At 37.7% G+C, this 21,415-nt stretch overlaps 1 protein-coding gene across 2 annotated transcripts; it reads right to left on the bottom strand.

Annotated features, from left to right (window-relative positions):
- Positions 1-77: 77 nt before the first annotated feature.
- OVCH2 (ovochymase 2) lies at positions 78-21,096 on the bottom strand. 2 transcript variants are annotated; one of them, XM_069857525.1, is made up of 22 exons: positions 20,559-21,096; positions 18,412-18,519; positions 16,116-16,225; positions 15,354-15,445; positions 14,128-14,300; positions 13,208-13,303; positions 12,694-12,845; positions 11,876-12,071; positions 10,500-10,523; positions 9,066-9,156; positions 8,830-8,963; positions 8,083-8,223; positions 6,936-7,066; positions 6,460-6,553; positions 5,540-5,671; positions 5,053-5,133; positions 4,214-4,400; positions 2,696-2,765; positions 2,149-2,344; positions 1,718-1,869; positions 1,223-1,391; positions 78-809 (listed from the first exon to the last, which is right to left on the bottom strand). In XM_069857525.1, exons 2-22 carry the CDS (start codon positions 18,500-18,502, stop codon positions 787-789), a joined length of 2,535 nt encoding a protein of 844 aa, XP_069713626.1. In that variant the 5' UTR covers positions 18,503-18,519; positions 20,559-21,096; the 3' UTR covers positions 78-786. The 2 variants fall into 2 exon arrangements, with proteins under 2 accessions (XP_069713626.1, XP_069713627.1); XM_069857526.1 differs by lacking the exon at positions 13,208-13,303 and having other exon boundaries at positions 78-1,391.
- Between the last annotated feature and the right edge of the window lie 319 nt (positions 21,097-21,415).

A 21,415-nucleotide genomic window follows, 5' to 3' on the forward strand; every position in this document is an offset into this window, starting at 1 on the left:
GGACTAACGTTTCAGAGCTGAGCAGGAGGACTTATGCTCGGAGATGCTCATGCTAACCATAGGTCAGAACAGGATATGGAATTTTATTCTGAATATTTAATGTAGCGCCAGTGAACAATGCCAAGAGCGTTCATTTGTTTCCATATAACATTACAAAGAAGTTATTTTGACTTACATGCCAGCAGAACAAGGTTTATTATCCAGACTTTAAGTGTGCAGGGAACCTGAGCCCACTTCAATACTTAGGTAGTCTACTATAATCCTACCTTGTGACAGCAGAGTTCAGGAAAGTCTCATGTAACTGTTAAGAATTAAAGTGGACTACATATAAACTTTGTAAAAACTAAAATGCAATTCCATTACATGAACTCCATTGAAAGTAATATTTTATTAAATAATATTTAACCAGATTTCATTTGCACCACAAAAAGTTCACATTATTGCTAAAAGAGATTGGCAGCTTACGGAATCGCAGAATAATTTGGGCACAACATGCAAAAGGAAAAGTAGATCACTTGTAAAATTAGGAGAAACACAAAAGGTCAACATCATGCAGTCAAGCAAAAATTAAGTACCCTAACAATCAACTCGGATACAAAGATAGCACGCATGTAAAGCCAAAGTCTCAGTTCAGGTAAATCAGCAGTAAATTCACCAGGATAAGTATCAGCTACTTTGGAATCTGTTCACCGGTCGTGAACTAATATGATGTCTCCAAATTTTGTTTTCAGTGACATTTGTGATTGGTGTTTTCCAGTGTTGCCCATCAGAACTGCTCTTTTGATGTCACACCATAAAAACAGGGAGATCTACAGAAAGGAGAAAAATAAAACAGGGTAAACTTGGCAAATATCATCAACAAAGGCAGTTTATTAGCTTGTTGAAGTGGACTCAGCTGTCATCATGTGCCAGGCCACGTTTCCCTACCTCTCCTCAGTTATGAGAAGCAAAGCAGTAAAGCAGCAGTAAGGAAAACATATTCACCAATATGAGAAATGCAACAGAGAGGGGAATAATAATAAATCTGGAAAGAATAAGATTTTGAGAAGGGACTGCTGATATAGATTCATATTTCTGGGCATTCCGCTAGGGCTATTTTAAACAGCCAAGATTTCAGTAAATGCTGGTCACTCAAATATAAAAATGGCTCCCTGGAAAAGACCTCAAATTAAGTATCTAGCAATAGCAAAAGGACTCACTTCATTGTGTTTTTCATACCTACCACTACTGTTAACACTCTGCTTGATCCAGTCAACAAAAGCACTGACATTTGTGTATACTCCTGGGTAGCTCTTCCTTCCACAGCCCAGGCCCCAGCTAGTGATTCCATGAAGGGTGTAAAATCCTGAGTTATCTTCTGAAGGACAAACTAATGGGCCACCAGAATCACCCTGCACAAGGACAAAAGAATTTTGTTACGAGTTAACTTCATTCCTTATGTTTAAAATATCAGTTCAGCTATGAGAGGTCCCAGCTAGTCACATATGTGGGAGTTTCTGTTTTTTAAAAAACAGAGAAAGAAGTAATCATTGTTCAAGGGAAGTATCTCTTATTGTGATATGAGTAATTAAAATCCTACTTTTAAGGAGTCTTTGCTGTAATTCAGCTGCAGCTTGTTTGCAAAACAGCTCTTAGTGAGGTTTTAGCATTTCCCTTTTCAGAACCCATATAGCTACACCCCAAGTGTGAGAAGGCAAAGGTGATGTGTGCAACTTACTGTGCATGAGTCCTTGCCTTCTTCCAGAGGGAATCCAGCACAGATCATCCTATGGGTCACTTTACTGGGAAGATTTATGTAATAGCTCTGACACGCGTCAAGCATCAGGATGGGGACTTCCAGCTGATGCAATTTTTTCCCCTTTTCTCTGTCTTGAAGTAAAAGACATCTCAGAAACCAGCAGAGGCATGGTGATTACAGAAAGAAGCTTTATGCCTCCTCTTTTTGGAATGGTCTCAACCTAAATGATATATTTCTTTCCTCCCACCCATTTCCCTGTACTTCTAGCTGAGCTTACGCAAATGAAAACTTTTCAACAACTCTGTTGTTCAGAAACAATGTATAGGCAGAATGAATGTTACAACACAGAATGGAGTATTTAAAACACAGCTACAGCATTCTTTAACTTCAAAATGGCAAAGACTGCATACCTTCCTCCTGCACACCCCATCCTGTGACAACACACACACTCGAGGGCTGAACCACCTCCTCCTTGGTGGGGAGGCACACTGGGCGCACGTAGTCGTTGAATTCTAAGGGCTCTGCCAGTTGCAGTAAGGCGATATCAGAGTTCATCGTGGTCTTGTTAAAACTTGGATGTATGATATACTGCTTTACCGACCTTTTCTAGGAAAGCAAGGGCATTGACATTTTGTGAATGACTTAGGAATTTGAGACTTTGAGTAATTTTGATTTTATAAAATTTTCAAGGCATATATGTGAGATGCCTTAAGAGGAGGATTTAAAAGCAGCTGATCAAGTCATCAGCTTTCTTATGTTAACAGGTTAAGATTATGCCTCGTGGACATGGATCAGGAAACTCCATTTTCACACTAGAGGTGTTGTGTAAATGCAGATCAAGGTCAGTATGTAGGCTGTTAGATTGCTACGTCATGAACAATTTGGGAGATGGATTTACCTTAAAAACTCTTTCACGAAATTGATTTGTATTTTACTCTTAAGCAGAACTTATAGTACCTGTCTATATTCTTTTTCTGTAAGATCATGAAGTCCTGCTACCACCGTCCATAAGTCTCTATATAGTTCCCTTAAAAAAAGAAAAGTTAAGTACATTCTCAGGGTGATGTAACAGCATTCTTGGAACCTCGCCCACCCAAAAGAGATAGGAGGGCCCTACATATTTCTTATGCCAACAACTCCTGAAGCCTATAGTCTTATACAAACCCATAGAAACCTTTCCATTGTCTTACAGAAAGCATGAAACTTGAGGCAGTAGGATCTCTCAAGCACATAGCAAACTGAGAGAAAGGTCAATTTTATAAGGACTGGGAGTGCCTCATGCAGAATATAAGGTTTTCATGGTCCACATCATCCAGGGACAGTGCTGGTCCCTACCTTCTTAATGAAAAAAGTGTGTGACACTGAAACATAACTACCCATGCAACAGAAGCATTTCATTTCACCCTTTAATTTCTTAAGCCAATCCTCTCAGTACCTGAAAAACCTGTCATAAATCCCTGATGAAATTAGTTGTGTAGAACCATTTATCCCTGTATGCAAATTCTAACGTGATGGCAATAAGCAATTCCTCCTCAAGAGAGCTCTTAAAGCAGTACCTTCAACACACAATGACAATAATACCCTTGACATAAAATTTTACAAACTCATATTTAGAAACTCAGAATGCAAAGTCCAAAATTCAAAAGACCACTTGCATTTCAGATCCCCAGTTTTGTTGGGGAGGGGAAAGAATCAAAGAAATTGAGAATATAGATGTCTAGGTATCTTTGGCATTCACAGCTCTTGAAAGCTAACCCCCATTTTCAAGTAATTGCAACTTTATTTGAAAACAAGCCAAAAATACGTAATTGTTACAGCAACTCTGAGAGGATTTTAAAAAAATATTTTAATGTACCCAAGGTATGTGAATTTTAAATTGATGTATTTGTGATTAATTTGAAATTCAAAATAGTCAGGTAGCACTCAGCCTAGAAGATGAATAAACAAATTGCATTTTTGGAAGTATTTTAGAAGAGTCTAAAATTCACACAGACTATCCTATTGGCTCCTCTCAATAAAGAAGGAAAAAAAAAAATCATGTAATTTGATTCAATGTATTGATATGCTCTTAAAAAGTGAATGGCACAAACCCCTCCTGCACATCCTCCAAAATCTACACAAATTCAGTAATTTTTTAATAGCTTGATTCTAACTGGGTGAAAACATGCTCTGCAAATGACCCAAACACAAAGTTAACCTAAGGGTAAGTGATGGATGACAAGAAACTTAGTATCTTGTCATCGCTTCTGAAAACTGATCTGAATGAAAACCAAGCCTACATAAGTAGGTTACATACTTCCAAATAGCCACTATGATCATGGCACGTGTGGTGCAAAAGCATCCTATGCCGAAGTGAGCTGCAAGAAGGTGGTAACCTAAACTGTGCCTGCCACCCTGGGCAGAAGCACCATGCTGCAGAGAAACACTGTAAAATCACAAACGTTCCCAGGGAAGGGCTCATCCCAGTGTACTTACTTAGAATTCAAACAGTGAGCAGCTGTGACAACCCATTCTTTGGCAAGAATTGCTCCTCCACAGATATGCTCATCTGAAATTTGCACACTGACCTGCCAAGGCCATGAGTATGGTACAGCTTCTTCACCCCCAATTATCCTACTGAAGATGAACCTGGGCTGATTTGAAGGCATTCCACAACTATAACCTGAAACAGAGAACACTGATGTCTCAAGAATTCTTTATGGGTTAAGATTTGGAGAAGCAAAGAACAGCCCAATTAAGAACTACCCCACAAATTCTCAGGCTTTCCTGCTCACCTTTTTTGCTAAATCTTTCAGCTTCCCTTATTACAAAGGATCTCAATGTCTACAGAAAGCATGAGGAGATGATCTTAGCAAAACCAGAGCTTCACCAAGATCAAAGCAACTACTTAGCTTCAAAAGTTTTAGCCTCAAACCTGCAATGAATATAATCTCATCCCATTCTCCATAAAGTATTGGAGGGAAAAATAGAAGTTCTGAATGCTGGTTATTATTTTCAACTACCCTGTACTCTTTGCAATTATTTTCACAAACGCAAGTAGATGTAAACTGACATAGAAGCTGAAATAATGTCATTGCCTTACTGTAAATGACTTAACAAGATGAAAGAAACAAGAAATATTAGGTTCTGCTATTCTAAAGGTAAAGCATAGAAGCGTAACTATTCATGTCTTTATTTCCCCAAAATATCTTAATGAAAAATTCTTGGACAACTCAGACTGTATCTGTTAAATATTTGGAGAAAACACCATTTAAATTATAGCTCAAAAGGTGCTCCCTATTCCCCTGAAGAAAATGTAACCAGAATTGGCTTACCTGTTGTAATCTGTGTTGTTTCTTCAGTTATATCTGTATCTTCAAATTCTGCTTCACTGGTTGGATCCAAAGTATCTAAATCTAGCAAATGAAAACAACAAATTTGTTAGTCGGCCTCCTTGAGTGATATTCTTTTTATTACAGTTATCACTTTTATTTCTTTTATTGTAATTTTTTGTAGAAGGAATAGATTTCTATGCAATCTGTGCTATTACATCTTCACATGGTAGTAAAATGCCAGTTAAAATGCATCAGAACAGCCTTACACAAAAAGCCCCTCTGAGGTTTGGGGTAGATGCATTGTTTCTCTTCACCCACTCATTAAGACCTTTGTTTAATGCCTCCATAGGTTCACAGTACAGTTTTATCGCTGAAACAATTTCTTAGATGAGAACCTCCTAGAGCAAAATAATTGTGAATAGACAGATTCACTGAAGAATCCTTTGTGCTGCCCCGAAGAGGCAGTCTGACAAGTTACTTCTATTACCTGTCACATGAACAAAAGAGATTGTAGCTCTGAATCCTCCAAAGGTCTCTGTTTCATCAGAGTGGAAGACAATCAACATCACAGCAGAGAAGCTTGGAACAGGTGCTGGTAGGTCAAATCCACATGACTTGGCTAAAGATGAGAAAACGAAAGTTAACATGCAGGTTAACATGTACTTTTTCATCTTTATCTCTTTCAGCAGTAGGTACCTAATATTCTATGTATTCTAGCTCTCACATGGGAGGGTAAAAAATAACTGTGCACAAGAGAGGAGCAGAGATAAGTAGACCAAGGTTGAAGGATTGTTCTGTTATTCTTGTCAGTCTGTCCTTGTTCAGTATTTATCTTAAAAGAACAAGAAAACTTTTACACTATTTCACAAAAGACTATTGCAGCACTCATGCTCATAGGTTGCCATTGTACATAGAACGCACTGGAAACTTGATTTCCCCTCTTAAGTGTTTGAGCACCAGCAAGTGCTGAAATCAGTTGACTGGGACAGGTCTTTCTCTCCGCACTAATGTAAGCCAGGGGAATCTCCTGCAAGGTGGCAAGAATTACACAAATGCTCATCTGGAGTAACAAACAACTGGAATATGAAAAGGAGATCTCTTGGGTGCTCTCTGTGCCTGATCATTCCCATAAAAATAAATTATCATCATGCCCTTTTCTTATTTACATGAGTTCATAACTGTATTTCATATAGAACTTAAATGCACAAAACTGTTCTCTTCAATGGCCTCTAAGTACAACAGAAGCAGCGACTCCTGAAACTATTTTTCAGGGTACTAAAACTAGTACCTTATAATATCATCTGACACTTTAGAGGCATGCTTGATTTTAGACTGTAAAATAGGACTAGGAGAAGTCATAACAGAAATAGATCATGCCCAAAATACACCAAAACACAAAAGTCAAACCAATTTCCTCCTCTTTTCCCACATCTTCATACACAGTCACAGCATCATAAGAGCAGTCTTCACTATCTTCTACTTCAAAAGACTGGTATGTAAGCTTTAAATAAAAACATGGAAAGTAAACCTTGTTAAATTCACAAAGAAAAATTCAAAGATCTACAATAGGGCTTTTACTATTCTCAACAATTGGATTAGGGCTTGGTTTACGTGACTATCAGACCTCTCACAGGTGATACACAGCATCTTACATTTGCCAGAACAATCTGTCATGATTAAATTTCAATGAGGAAATCCTATTTTACTACAACCTATAGAAGAAATCAAAGCACATTTGGCTTTTAGGGTGGAGAATGATTTCTCTTAACTGTATTATTCACACTTATATTGCTAGATATTGTCTGTCCTTAGCTGCATAATTTCTTTTTAACTCAATGTTGCCCGCTCCCATTCTGTAGACACAAGAAGAGCTCATATTATACCTTGATTACATGGTTCTCTGGTGCAAAAAAAACCCATTGACAGTCTGCCATGTTGCTGTAGGGCTCTGGGTAGTGCATACTTTGTAACACCCCTTCTTCAAAAAGGACGGCTAAGGACTCACAGCCAGAATCTGGAAAGCCAGGAAAACAAAAATGGAGGCACTGTGATTTCCTATTAAATCATTCACCAAAAAAAAAAAAAATCAAATCCAGAAAAATTCTTGTGGTGTTTCCACACAGCTGAGAAAGACAACAGCACAACAGCAGGAAGCTAAATCCTTTGGAATGAAAAATACGAAGAAAATACTTAATCTGTTCCCAGGCAGAAGAGCAATTCAATCCATGAATACAGCATTTCTCTTTTGGCTACAGGCAGTGTGCTGCAGGCATAGCTACCAGTGTGACGCGACAGAAAAGCAGGACATGGGTGTACCAGAAGAACATTTGCCAAGTTTCTTTGGAAATCAAAGTGGAGACATAAAACAAAACCAGCAGATTCCTGATGGGCTATGCACCCTCACTGCACCCTGTCCTTATATAAAGGAAAGACACTAGTTGGAACAAATGCAGAAACAGGAAAAACAGATGTCTGTCTGTAATTGGATTGTCCAGACTCAGCGGACAGCCCTTGGGCCACTCCCTAGGGATGGTAAACCACTCCGCACAACAAAACTGAAAGCAGTTCTCCCCTACATATATCTTGGCATTAGCTGCCTCCCTCAGGGCCCCTCCAGGAAAGCAGGTTTGGGACTAGCAAATGAGCTTTCATCTGGAAATTCTGCTTATTTGACCAATCATATTAAATAAGTTCTAAAACATTCTGGAAGTAGGGAAGAAAATGAGATCTTGTATAAAGCAGATGGAGAAGAGGCAAAGTTAAAGGAGGGCTTGTCTCAAGAGCGTCTATCCTATCTCTTTCTGGCATCCCAGTTTCTGCACGATGTCACATAGCAGCCTAAGCACACTTACCTTGCTTATAATAACATCATCCACACAGAGAAACCATAGAATAGTTTGAGTGGGAAGGGACCTTAAAGATCATCTAATTCTGGCCATTTGAGCTTCCTGTGATTTATTTTATTCTGAAAATGTTTTTCAGGCCACCACCCAAGAGCTCAGACAGGTGTGTTACTAGTGATAGACTTACTGGGAACAATATCTGGTGTAAGAGCTTTGTAGGTCATAGAAAAACCGGTTCCATAATCCTTGCTGTCAGAAACAAATTTCAGCCTTAAACTATTGGAGCCAATCAAAATAGGTGATGGAAGATCTCCTCCACAGAATTTTCCTGAAATATAGTATTAGAGAATAATCACCATTTTAAGTGTTTAGTCACTTGAGAATACTTGCATGTACCATTTTAAATTCTTGGCTATACAAATTTAAAGATGGAAGGAAATCATAGAATCACAGAATGACCAGGTTGGAAGAGACCCACCGGATCATCGAGTCCAACCGTTCCTATCAAACACTAAACCATGCCCCTCAGCACCTCGTCCACCCGTGCCTTAAACACCTCCAGGGAAGGTGACTCAACCACCTCCCTGGGCAGCCTGTCCCAGTGTCCAATGACCCTTTCAGTGAAAAATTTTTTCCTAATGTCCAGCCTAAACCTCCCCTGGAGGAGCTTGAGGCCATTTCCTCTTGTCCTGTCCCCTGTCACTTTTATTTTCCCAAATAAAAGATGCACACAATTAAAAACTGAGAACACAATTGATAGTGTTCCCTACCCCACCTTCTTTGTCTTTTATTTTAGATGATACATCACAATGTATACATCATAAGTAAAACATAACCTGCTGCAACATCCTCATGGGGTGTACTTGCCATCAGAATGATGCCATAATCTCTACACTGACAGATTTTTTCAAAGAACAAAAAGACAGTAACTCACCAACAAGTCTGTTGTCTTTTGAATAGACTGATAAAGAATCATAGTCACAAAATGGGTCTGGCTCTATATCAAAGTGGGAGAAATGAAGCAATATGTAATCCCCTTCTGGTACAAACAGAGTCCATACACACAATCTGGAACAACAAATTAGTTCCTGCTCACAAAACTGCAACAAAGAAATAGCCACACAGGTATGGGGAATAGTTTCTGGGGAAGACTATGTTTTGTCTACTTACTGGTGGTTTTGATAGAACTGTTTGGGACTTCCAGGGAAATGTAATTCTCCTTCACTGCCAGGGAGCTTCCCATCCTGAATGCTACAAAATGCTGCATTATAGAGTTATAACAAAATAGAAGGAATCAGGTTTGACATATATGCAATTATCTGTTCCACCAACAAGCTCAAACATCCCGAGAATATTGGGAGGCTCAGCTGTACCTCGTTTCTGCTGGCAGACTGATGCTGGGTCTTCTTTATTTGGAATTATGATAAGTCAGTTTTAAAACACATTTTCAGAGAAAAAAATGAAGTACTGCCAATGCGCCATCATATGTTATTGCAAAAATGGTAGTGCTTGCTTTTTACCCTAAAGAAACTACTTGTTAAATGAGGATTTCAGTAATTTTCATGGAGGAAAAATGCATACCTCAAGATGTGAAAAAACTATTCATTGTATCCCATTTGTAATAACAACCTTAGCTACATTACTACAGGAGAGTTTTGCAACAGGTATTAAAGTCACTTTAATAGAAGAAACAGAAAATTTCCTCTCCAGATAAATGTCACTAGAAACACAATTACTTACAAAAATAATATCCTTTTGCTTTTCCTTCTCCTTGCAAGGTAAGCCAGTAAGACATTTATCAACAACTATGTATATGAAAACAAATACAAGGAGTCATGAACTTACAAGATTATCTTACCTGAAGCATTCTAGGAAGACCAGTTAAAAATTTCAGAGAAACAAACAGCATTTAAATACCCAGTTTTCACTGGCCACAACAAGTCTATACAAACTGACCAAGTTCATTTACAATCTGAGAAATGTCACTCTGGATTACTAAAGTTAAAATTTTAAGATGTAGTTCACAAGAATTGTTTCTAGTATGTTTATGTGAACTTAAACCTAGATGAACAGAGTTCAACAATAACGTAAGTATGGCAGAATCAAAGTAAAACTTTGATTTTTAAACATGTTATGTTCAGGGGGGTATGTCGCATTTTATTCGTAAAACTAGACATCAGACAAGCAGACAGTCTGCACAGAGACTGTGCAGAAGTTCTATTAATATACCTCACACTTTCTATCTAGAATCTGTATTTTCATACAGAATCAACTTCACTAACTAGATTTCAAGCATTGCTTGAGGTTCTGTTCTAAAGTTTTCCCATTAATTGTATTTGCATTTCAATAAAAATATAGCTTTATATATGTAGCTGTCTTAAGGAAAATTCCTTTTTGAAGTCACCAGTACATAAGTGCAGTGCTACATGAGTAATCTTTTTACAGAACCCGGAGGAAATAAGTATATATTTAAAGTATACGTTTAAAAATGCTTTGATGAGACACGTTTCTTCATGTTTCTTCTTTCATAGATTATGTATCAGACCATTCCTAGGGTCTTTTTATGCTCTAACACTGAAGACACTGAAAAAATACTGTACTCACCTGTGGAGCTTTTCATTTTCAGATCTAAAAAAGAGGGTTAGGGAAGGGGGTAGAAAAAGAAGAATAAATTACCTTAGTTTCCTATTCACAATGTAAGCTTTATTTTTATTCAAGTGAAATGGTAATTTTATACAGCTAGCACTGAGGCAAATCCAAGTTATTCCTGAGGACATAATGACTATAATAAACTAGACTTAGAATTAAAACAAGATTTCAAGTTCAGGCAATACTGACTTTGGAATAAACAATTCTGAAGTAGCTGTTTATGGAATTAATCATACATCAGTAAGCCACTGCTCGGTCTGACCAGCACTGTACTGTCATTTTACATAGTTGTTGAGTAAATACATTTCAGGTAAGGGCAGCAGAATCCAACTGCTGGCACCGCATCGGGGATGCAAAGACATTAAGCCTAGCAGCAATTACCATTAAGATCTTTCACACCAGTGTGACAACACAAAAGAGTGAGAGAGCAAGCAAAACCTAGTGTAGTGCAACTGAGAACTGCTTTTTATATAGAGGCCTGGATTGAACTGCTTTTTTTGTTCACTAGAGCCAACACACTTCAATTACAACAATAGCTAATCATATTTTTTTTCCTGATAAAATGAACAAAATAGTAATTTTTTAATAACAAGAACCTGTCTCTCTTTTCTGTGTTTTTTTTAAATTGAAAACCAAAATATTTTTTAGAAACTAAACCCTTTTCATACCTTTTAAATAAAGTAGCACACACTGGAAGAAATTATTAAATCAGTAATGCCTGAGTGAAGTTCACCCTTGGAAAAACTGTTGTTTCTATCTCCCGCTCCATGACTTTGGAAGCGATAGGTAGTTTTCATGATGTTCCCTGGCACGGATGGTATTTGTAACCCTTTGGGCAGAGCAAGTAAATACACTTCTGAGAGCATGACTTTTCCCCATGTAGTCAAATGTCTGATCCAAGATGTTTTAGCTGAGAAAAATGGCAAGTGACTTTGAAGAGGTGTGTCTGGAATTTCAGTTACTTTCTAATGGTAAAATTCCCACTTCAAAAATAGCAGGCTAACTGGCTAGCTGGATAAAATGACCATTCTTAATGTTAAAAAACCTTGTGTGTATATATATACACACACACATGCATATATATATATATGTAAACACACACATTTATAGACCAAGTAAGAGGCAAAGTGGAAAAGAAGCAGGCATTTACAATGCTCTCACTTTCTTTTTGGCAACTATTTAAAGTCATTGTGAAATGCTATAGCCATCTGCCAGGAAAAAAATGGGGAAAATATGTATTATATCTTGAAAAAGAGAAAAGAAAAATAAATATTACTATGAGACAGAAGAGTTATCAAAGGTGAGGGATCCAGTAGTGTGGAGACTAATACCAGCACTCATGTTCTCTTGAATCCAGGAAAGCACTGTGCTGAGGTCTGTGAATATTCCTGGAGATCCTCTATTGTAATGCTTTTTCTTGTCATTATTTATCCAGCCACGAGCACATCCCATCCCCCAGGAGATCACACCAGCAAGAGTCCAGGCACCATGCTTACGTCGGCACAAAAGGGGCCCTCCTGAATCTCCCTGTAAAATGACAAGTAAAACCCACAACCCGCAGCTGACAGAACTGCCTGCACACCGCTGGGTGAGCCTTAAAGAGTTTAGGGAGTTCTCTTTAGTGTCATACTAACACACCCGCAAACAACTGTGAAGACAGACTTTTCTTTTTGTGATTAATCGTGATAGCCAAGACAGGGAGAGACAAACTAATTCCTTCATGGGAGCACAACTGTTGTGGTTGAGCATGTAAAAAGGAGTGAGGAGCTTTTTATTCACTCCCATGACAAGGAACAATCCCTTAACCTCTATCTCACTTCCTTTCCTTCCTGTAAGCCAAGGCAATACTTTCTACTTCCCTCCTTAGGATTTTAGCAACACAAACTAATAAATTTATCAAGTGTCCTGAGGTTAGAAGGCCCTAAGCATTATTGCAGTGGGATATATAACAAAACTGCTCTTAGGAACCTGTTATACAACTCATACAATAACTAAAATGGAATCATGTAATTAAGTATTTTGCCCCATACAGAACCTTTGAAAGAATTTGCACATAAAAAAATACATTCCAAACATCACATTTTACAGTGTATTTATACACATAGGCACACAGAGCCTTGACCTTCTGAGAAACATTTGTTCAGCTGACCTGGCAGGCATCTTTTCCTCCATCTGGAAACCCAGCACACATTATAGTGTCACCTTGGATGGGTTTCTTTAAAGTTGATAATGCTCTTGAACACTCCTTACTACTTAGGATTGGTAAATGGACTTCATACAAGACCTGAGGGAGTACTCCATCTGAAATACAGAAGAGGTTATTCATAAGAATGTGAACTTAACGTCACTGCTAATACACACATGCAAAGAGTTGTAAACTTGCTCCAGCTACATAAACATCTAGTTTTGAGTACATAAGAAGCTTTACTTGCATAAATTCCAAACTATTTCAAAACTGAAATACAAGTCTATATATTGTAGTGATATATCGTTGAGATAAATCGCAGGTAGACACAGAAGCTAGCAGAGATCCCAGTTTGAGATTACAGTTCTTATGATCAGTTGATTTTATTTTCTGGCCTGTCAGTGACCAATCAAGCTCTTGGCTTCAGAAATAAGACACCATGAAACTTCAATGTCAAAGAGCAATCCAAGGGGCTTACTCTCATATAGACGGCCCCAACCAGAAGCAGTGCAAATATATCCTGCTTCAAACTTTTCTCCTGGATCAGGAAGACATGCTGGCAAAACCGATGAACCTGCCACATAGACATGAATTTTATTGGTAAGTATTTGAAAGAACAGAATAAATAGCTTCCTTTCTCAGTTAGTTTTTTAAAACTAAAAACTATTGTTGTTTTTGTGGCATCTGGAATTTGACAATTTGTGTCTGCCTCCACTTCATAGTATTTTGGAATGGAAAAGGAAAGCATGAGTACCACACAAGCTTCAGTCCAGGCCTCCATATAATAAGTGATGTGAAGTAGCCTTCCAGAAAACCTGACCGTGGGGTGAAGTTAGTGTACAGCTGAGAAATGGTTAGCTCACGGGCCAGGAAATGGGGAAGCAGCAACTGTCCTCCTCTCACCTTCACCTCTCTTTTATAGCCCTCAGATGTCCACCCTACCACTACTGAGGATGCTTCTTTTTGCAGTCCACCACAAGGGAAAAGAGGACCAGCAGCAGAGAGGGTCTAAGTGAGGTACTGAAACCTCTGCAGAATGCTTTAAACTCTGATGTGCCTTTCAGTAGCCTCATCATTCATCGCTGGCAGATAAAACGCCTCAGATAAAACACACCTATTCGAGCAAATTTTAACCTCCTGCATAGAAAGACCAACACCTTTTTGTTCAAGAGAGGATTAAGTCTGAAAAAGATCATTTAATTCAACTGATGTATTTTTCTGATTTACTTCTTGTATTTTAAACAACTGAGTTGTGAAATACTCTGGAGATTTTTAGTGGTATAAGCTAACAGGTGGGAAATAGGTTTAAACTGAGTTTCAAGACTTCTCACAGCATGTGGGAGAAACAAAGACCTTACCTTCCCTACTGAAAAATACCACAGGTAACTATGGCCTTACTGAAGCTGAAGGCTCCATCCAGTTTCAGAAGGGCAATGTCATAGTTCATTGGCCTTCTGGGGTCAAAGTTTGGATGCTTAATGACATATTTAACAGGGAGTGTCTGCTCGCCACTCTCCCTGATCCTCAAATCATGCTCTCCTGCAGTGACATTCAAGTTCTGGAGTAGGTTCCTGTAGAATACAAAAAATAAAAGCCCAGCTACAGTGTCCTCAAAATGAAAAGAAAAAATAGAGTTGTTTTTAAACCAGAAGGTTATTACTACTGATAACTGAATAACTTTCATCTTCCAATTTATGTTTAATATATACAGTCAGCAAGAGTTCACTATGCCCCACAATAGACATTGGGAGATGAAAAGGACTGGGAAGAAAGACCATTCCACTAAGGAACCAGCTCCTCTTCTTGCATTTAAAAATGCTCAGTCACACTGCTTTTTGGAGGAGGAGGGAAGATTTGGACATAGGAAAGTACAGAAAAAAACAAGACAAGTTCTCTAGCCTTCTCAGTTTATACCTTAAAAACACAGTGAATCCTGCTTTAGGGCTCCGAGTACCAGATCAGACATGCACCAAGGAAGCACAAAAGCAATCATTATACATTTTTATAGTGCTTCAGATTTACTCACCGGACTTGAAGTCTTACTTTTGTGTCAGGAATCTTTATACTGATTTAGGTATTGCCTGTCCTTCTGTCCTTCTGCAGTTATTGGCTAATTTGACCAAGATGGGATCACATACAGCGCGAAATTCAGATCAAATTACTAATGCCAGGAGATACATTAGTATGAAGATTCAGAAATAACAAAATCTTCCATACAGCATTCACAAATATATTTTTTTTTTTCACCACTAAGGCTGAAAACCATCAGCATGCAAAAGGTCTCTACTAGATCCATTCAGTGTTTAATTGCTTATACTTTACAAGTTGCTACCACTGGAAAAAAATCCCAAACTTGCAGTCACCTGATAATTATAGTTAGGAACAGATTCTTACCTACACTTCCAAAATCAGTCTCCATCAATCCCTATAATTTTATTCTTAATTATATTTGAGATTTTTAAAGGTTTTTCTCCCTTTCTGTTTGAACATGGAAAATACTGGTTACAAATGAGAGAATAGCACCTGTAAGTAATCACCATAAAAAGATGCTACAGCAAACACATGGTTTCACAATCAATGCTTTTCTGCACCTGCAGCCAGCTCCTGAAATATCACATCCATACCTGTCTGAGACGCAGTGAGCTGCTGTGACCACCCACTGAGCAGAAACAATGGTGCCTCCACAGAAATGCTTCTGCCTTCGTTTCAAGGAAACCTGCATCCCATAAAGATGGCATGCCAAATAAATAAAATCATTGTATCTGCTCTGACTGTGATTGAGGAAGAAAGAAGAGAGTACAGGCAGGTGTTCCCTGAAGATTCAGGTAGCTAAAGGACATGCTGCATTTCAAGCAAATACTTTCATGGCATTCTTATGGCCCTTGAATCTAAGGGACTTTGCTGCTCAACTCAGCTGTGACTTGTTACGTAGATAAAAGCAACATACATGTAATAAATGCCAAGTCACTGGGGTCCCCAGCATGCTGTAAAGGTTGCTAATTAGTTGAGAATTTTTACTGTGCAGGTCACTGGGAGGGCTGCAAATCCATGATGCTTGACAGTAGTGGGAGCTGAGGGTGATGTCCTTCAGTGTCATATATTTTAGCAGTTTCACCCATGCCTCTACACAACAGAGTAATCCACAGATGCTCTTTCCAAACAAATTATAAACAAAATAATAAATTATAAGCAAAGGTTTCTTACAGAGCAGGAGAGGTTGTATGTCCTCTTTGCCTGCCTCACTCCTTTTCATAAAGGCAGAGTGGAGCTCAAGAGCACACCATTAAGTGTCATTAAGCACAAATATACCCGTTTTCCTCTTTTGTCATTTCTAGTAAAAGTCAGGACTTTGTTCCGAAGATAAAACTACATTTGTATGTGCAAACCTGCCATGGATGGGAGCCTTGTTTCACCTGGTTTCCCCCAACAATCCGAGTGAAAAAGTTAAAGTAACTCCATGGTTTTGTCTCTTGAATTTCCTGCCCACACTTAGGATCTGAGGAGTGAAAGAAGGGGAAAGAAGGAAAGATTTAGACTGGATTTGATTTTTTTCTACCTTTTAGTACGTAAAATCGGAAAGCATGGCCTGGCACAGAGGCCAGTGCAGTCTCTCAACCACAACAGAAAACTTTGCATGATTCCTAATACAAACTGCCCAGGCTAAATTGAGCTAAGAATAAGGCTGATTTATTTTGCAGAAGTTCTCCAACTGAGCACTTTTTGGTTTAACTGTATCACAAAATTAAATTTTGCCTTCCATGAGTAAATGTGGCTCATTACATCCATGCTTACTTGAACTTTCTGGATGTCAACAGTCTCTTTTGAAGCAAGTTTTGGAATTATTTTGGTGCTAAATCACCATTTCACTATTGCTTTCAGGAATCTCTTTAAACTCAGCATTTGCCGTTAAAATATTTTAGACCAATAGGATGAAAACGTACAACATACAGACCTTGATGACCCATAACGGAAGCAGAATTTCTCCAGATCTACTATTGGGCCAACGTTATTTCTTCTTAACTTACTATTATTATCACTTACTGTGGCTAAGTAGAGCTGATAATATTTATGGATTTTTAAAGGAGTATATATATTGAAACAAGCATTTGTGGTGATAACCTCTGATTTGGTAGTAATTTAAGAAAGGTAGGGGCAAAGCAACCAATACTCATACATTCCAATCAATTTCTGTTAAAAATTACATTGGGAAAAATTTAGCATCCATAACTTGGAATATTGTGTTGTTATTCTGGCAGATAGGTGACTATATTCAAAGGATGGAAAGGCAATACTTGTATACACCGTCTAGAAGACGTGGAATTCTTCAAACTGTAAAGTGCAGCTTACAGCATGTATAAAAATAGGTTAAAATTGTCCTTAGGAGCAGCATGGATGATGCAACTGATTACAATGTCACAATAGCGCTGACACAATTCTACCTACCCTCGCTTTTGAATAAAAGAGGCTTCCTATAGAAATGATCCAGTTTATCTGATTTTGCTTCATTCTTTCATAATTCTCACTGCACCCACCTTTTTCCCATGTGCAAAGATACAGTGAAGAAAGGGAAAAGAGGAAGTGGAGAAAAGGTTTTTAAAAATAGGATCTAGGTTTTACGGAAAGGAATTTGGTACCAGGGAAATGGGCGTAAATAAATAAATATTTTTAAAAATCAGATTAGTGGACTAAAATTTTCCTTTTTTTTTTTTTCTTTCAGCATTGAATAAATCTATTTTTGATAACATATACAAGGTTAGCTTAAAAGTTATAATATTAATATAAATATTAACTTGTACTAAACATATTATCTATATTTTGACAAACTCTAAAGTCTTCTGCACCATGGGACATGTTAAGACCAAAAGATTCCTGATGGCTTTACAGACTGTGTCGCATCCATCTACATGGGAGGACTGAGAGGCAAGAGAATGGTATTCTACAGAATACTACGTTTGGATTACTTAAGTGAGCAACATATTATAATGATTGAGATGCCACATCTGTTTTGACAGCCAAAATAGTGTTTTTACAATGAAAACTGGTGATTTGCAGAATGTGGGAAATCAAGCTGTAAATTTCTGAGGTTTAACTCATGCAAATTTAAAATGGAAGCAAAATACTTCTGGGAACAGCCAAGATCTGACTTCCATATCAGTTTGCTATAAATCAGTAAATCTTCATGAAGGAAACAGGAACAACTGTAATCACTAATTGTTCAAAAAAAAAAAAAAAAGAATACTCTGGATTTTAAACTGTAAGAAAATAGAAAAGATGATTCACTGTATTTTGTTAAGATAGGTTACACCTTAAACCATGACATTCATTAACTTGCTATAAATCTGAGGGTATTTAGTTTTATTTAATTAATTATATATCATATATTAATGTTATTCATTCTGAATCATCAAGGAATCAGAAAAAAGCCTTGTAAGTATCACTCAATAAAAGATAACTTTCAGTTACGGACTCGGATTGGAACAAAAAGAAAGAATGAAAACTAGACCATTTATTCTAATGCTACCTTCTGTCTAGGTCTATGAGCTCTTAGGATCAAAAATTTAATAGGTGAAACTAGTGCAGCTTCTTTATTCCAGCACTGACTCCCATGCTTGTCACTGCCTGAGAACAAAACCACTAGTACTTAGAAAACTGCTAAAGCAAGACGTGAAATTTTCACCCTACCTTTCTGAAGAGCAGATGGTAGAGGATGACACTCTGCAGCACAAATTATCCCTGTCAGGAGTAGCTGCAGCTTAATTGGGGCAACACACATCTTGTGGTGCTAAATGACTGAGTGAAAACACGGAGAGTTTTTATAGGGAACAAGAAACCCAAATACTACATTGCAGGAAAACAGCCGTTAATTGAAGTAGAAGTTACTCATTAATCCAGCCACAAAGCATTTACCTGCACAAAAAGTTTTTCAAATTTAACTGAGTATGATTCTTTGTAAGCCATTACTGAAGTCTTTGCTTTAAAATACTAGATAAAGCCATGCCTAAAACTAGTTTTTTCAGGCAAAATGAAAAAATGAAGTTATTGCTTGCTTTGCCACAATTTAATTCCCCAGGCTGACTTATGCACTGAATCAGAACACACATGAACAGATATACATCCTGTACACTTTATACTTATATTTAGCCAATTTTATAGACCTGAGAAACACACCAAAAATTTATCACTTTGTTGGCAATATGCTCAGTGTTGTACAAGACAAAGATAGCTCTCTGCATCGAAGTGTCATATTTTCAGAAGAATGGTGTTTACATCCCATTTTTGAGAGTCAACTAAGGAGGACAGGGCTTTTAAAATATATTTCAGTAGGGGTGCAATCAGTAGCACTAATTCTGAGTCACTTTGATGGCTAAACTCCACTTTTAATAGCAATTTAGGTGCAAGTCATTAGAAATCTAATCAAATCCTAAATGAGGAACATGTCAGAAGCTGAATTAAAAGATTTCACAAAACAGAAAGCGTAATTTTAAATTAACCTGCAAATTCACCACTTAGAACTTTGGTCTCATCAGTCTTAGTAAATATTTCCTGACCTGGAAGCGACTGAACAAAGTGAAAAATACAATCAAAATGCTATCTGAACTGCCTTAAATTCATATGAAAAATATAAGCACCAAGTAAGAGATTAGATTCATCAAGAGAAGCAATAGATTTACTCTGGATGACAGAGGCCACACATCCCATTTATACCAGAAAGGGCAAGAGATAGTTACATCTGCAAACAAAGAAATATTTACACAAGACAGGAAACAATAGTTTGTGGTTGTTTTTTTTCCTTGGCCTATGTGGTTGTGGTCCTCAGCTTTCCCCCTCTTTGTAAAAAATAATTCAACATTTCCACCTTCAATATTTCTACAAACCCCTTAACGTTCACATGGGAAATGTAACAAACTTTGAATACAGAAACGTGGAGTAAACAATACAGACATGTTAATACAAATTTCAGTCTTGAACATCTTCATAGTCATAACTTATCAAAAGTACATTTTTTGAGATGCCACAACGCAAAATATCTATCCATTTTTTTAAAATTAAGTTGCAACAGTAATTAAACACTTTCTCTTCTTGCATTTACCACTGCAAAGGACAAGACACTTGTTTTTTAATTCTGCTCAGACTCCCAAATAAAACAACTTAGTACTTGACTCATTAGCCCCAGTCTATTGAATATGTTTATTATTTGGCCAAGAATTTCACAATACCCCCCTCAATCCACCATCAGTCAACATCCCAACAATCATTTATGTATTTATTCATTTCTAGGTTTTCGTTGTTATTTTCCTTTGCTAGTCAGAGGATAAAAAAATCCCTAGATTTTATTCTGAATATGCAGTTTCATAACTAACAACTGAATACAAACCCTGTTCTAGAAACTTTGAGTTGCAGTTGGTTTTAGCGTTAGAAATACACAGAACTTCTTAGGACTGCAGTTTTCCTACTCATTGTGTGGAGACCTCTAATCATCCAACTTCTGAAACCTGCATCACCAATATCAGTCCAGCACTAACCAAAACCTTTGAAAGCTGCTGTCCTTCATTAATTAATTTGTATTTTGCAGGGACAAAACAAAAACCCTAAAATGAGTTCCATGTATAGTATATCTCTCTGGTCACCCACCACAATGGCATCCTTTGGAATGATGCCATCCAACAGGAAGATATAGAAACAAGAATAAACAATCCCTGCAGTTACAACTGATGCTGTGCAAATGACATCTGTCCCATTTACCAATGAGAAATAGAAACATCCAGCCTGCTGATAAATGGAGAAACTATCACCTCATTTCAAATTTATGACAGAGAGTCAACACTTACTGTGCAGCAACCAGATGTCAGAAAGAAAAAGCAAAGAAAGGCACTTTCTGTACAATGTGATCCTTGTCTGGGATGGCAAAATGGAAGCACAGGCTTTGTTGTCCAACTACTTATTGCTCTTCTCTTCTATTATCTTTTTATCTTTCTCCTGAAGCTGTTATATTTATCCTGTGCACAGGCAGAGGCACTAATGATTTTTTCTACTTCCCCCACTGGATATCGCTCCTAAAATTCACAGCTTTGGCAGGCAGCCCTGCCAGCATCACTCCTCAAAGAAAGGTAAAGGTCAAATCTTTCAACTTGATCTCCATCCACGCATGTGCACCAAATCTCAACGTAGAGCTGTTAGCATCCTTTACCTTTGTAGGAAGACAAAGCAAAGCCATTAAATCACCAAGTGTCCAAAATGACCATGTGCTTGAAATCTCAGACTGATCCAAGATTTAGCAGGCAGAGGTAGTCCCTAGCCCAAAAATAATGGTGTGAATCAATGATAGTCTGTCTGGCCCATACCTTCTTTTGCTGTGCATTTCATGTACAAGGATTTTATTCCCCAAAGTATGCTTGATGTTATAGAAATATATATAGCTTCTTCTCAGGAGATTATTAAAAAGCAACAATCTACACATAAGTTTAACACCAAGAGAAAGCAAAGAATATAGATAATATTCATCATCTTAACTTTCCAGAGCAGCTGCTTTTTCTGGTTTTGAGGAGGTCTCAAATGGGGTTGAGGGCTGGTGGGAGGGAACACAGGCTGCTTTTCAGTGAAGGTTAGTGGACCACTGAGATGGCCAGGCTGCAAGATGGAAAAAAACACTTTCTAGTCTCACTAGAAAAGTTGGTTAACATCGCTC

The sequence above is a fragment of the Phaenicophaeus curvirostris genome, chromosome 5, assembly GCF_032191515.1.
Source record: "Phaenicophaeus curvirostris isolate KB17595 chromosome 5, BPBGC_Pcur_1.0, whole genome shotgun sequence".
Classification (NCBI taxonomy): Eukaryota; Metazoa; Chordata; class Aves; order Cuculiformes; family Cuculidae; genus Phaenicophaeus; species Phaenicophaeus curvirostris.

Bases quoted from the DNA above. Each gene is read 5' to 3' on its own strand.
- OVCH2 (XM_069857525.1), bottom strand. From the start codon at position 18,502: ATGTGTGTTGCCCCAATTAAGCTGCAGCTACTCCTGACAGGGATAATT. The intron at 5,134-5,539 runs GTAATAGAAGTA...TTCATTTGCTAG, and splicing joins CTCTTTTGTTCATGTGACAG to ATTTAGATACTTTGGATCCA. The intron at 2,766-4,213 runs GTAAGTACACTG...TCTTTTTTTAAG, and splicing joins GCTCACTGTTTGAATTCTAA to GGAACTATATAGAGACTTAT.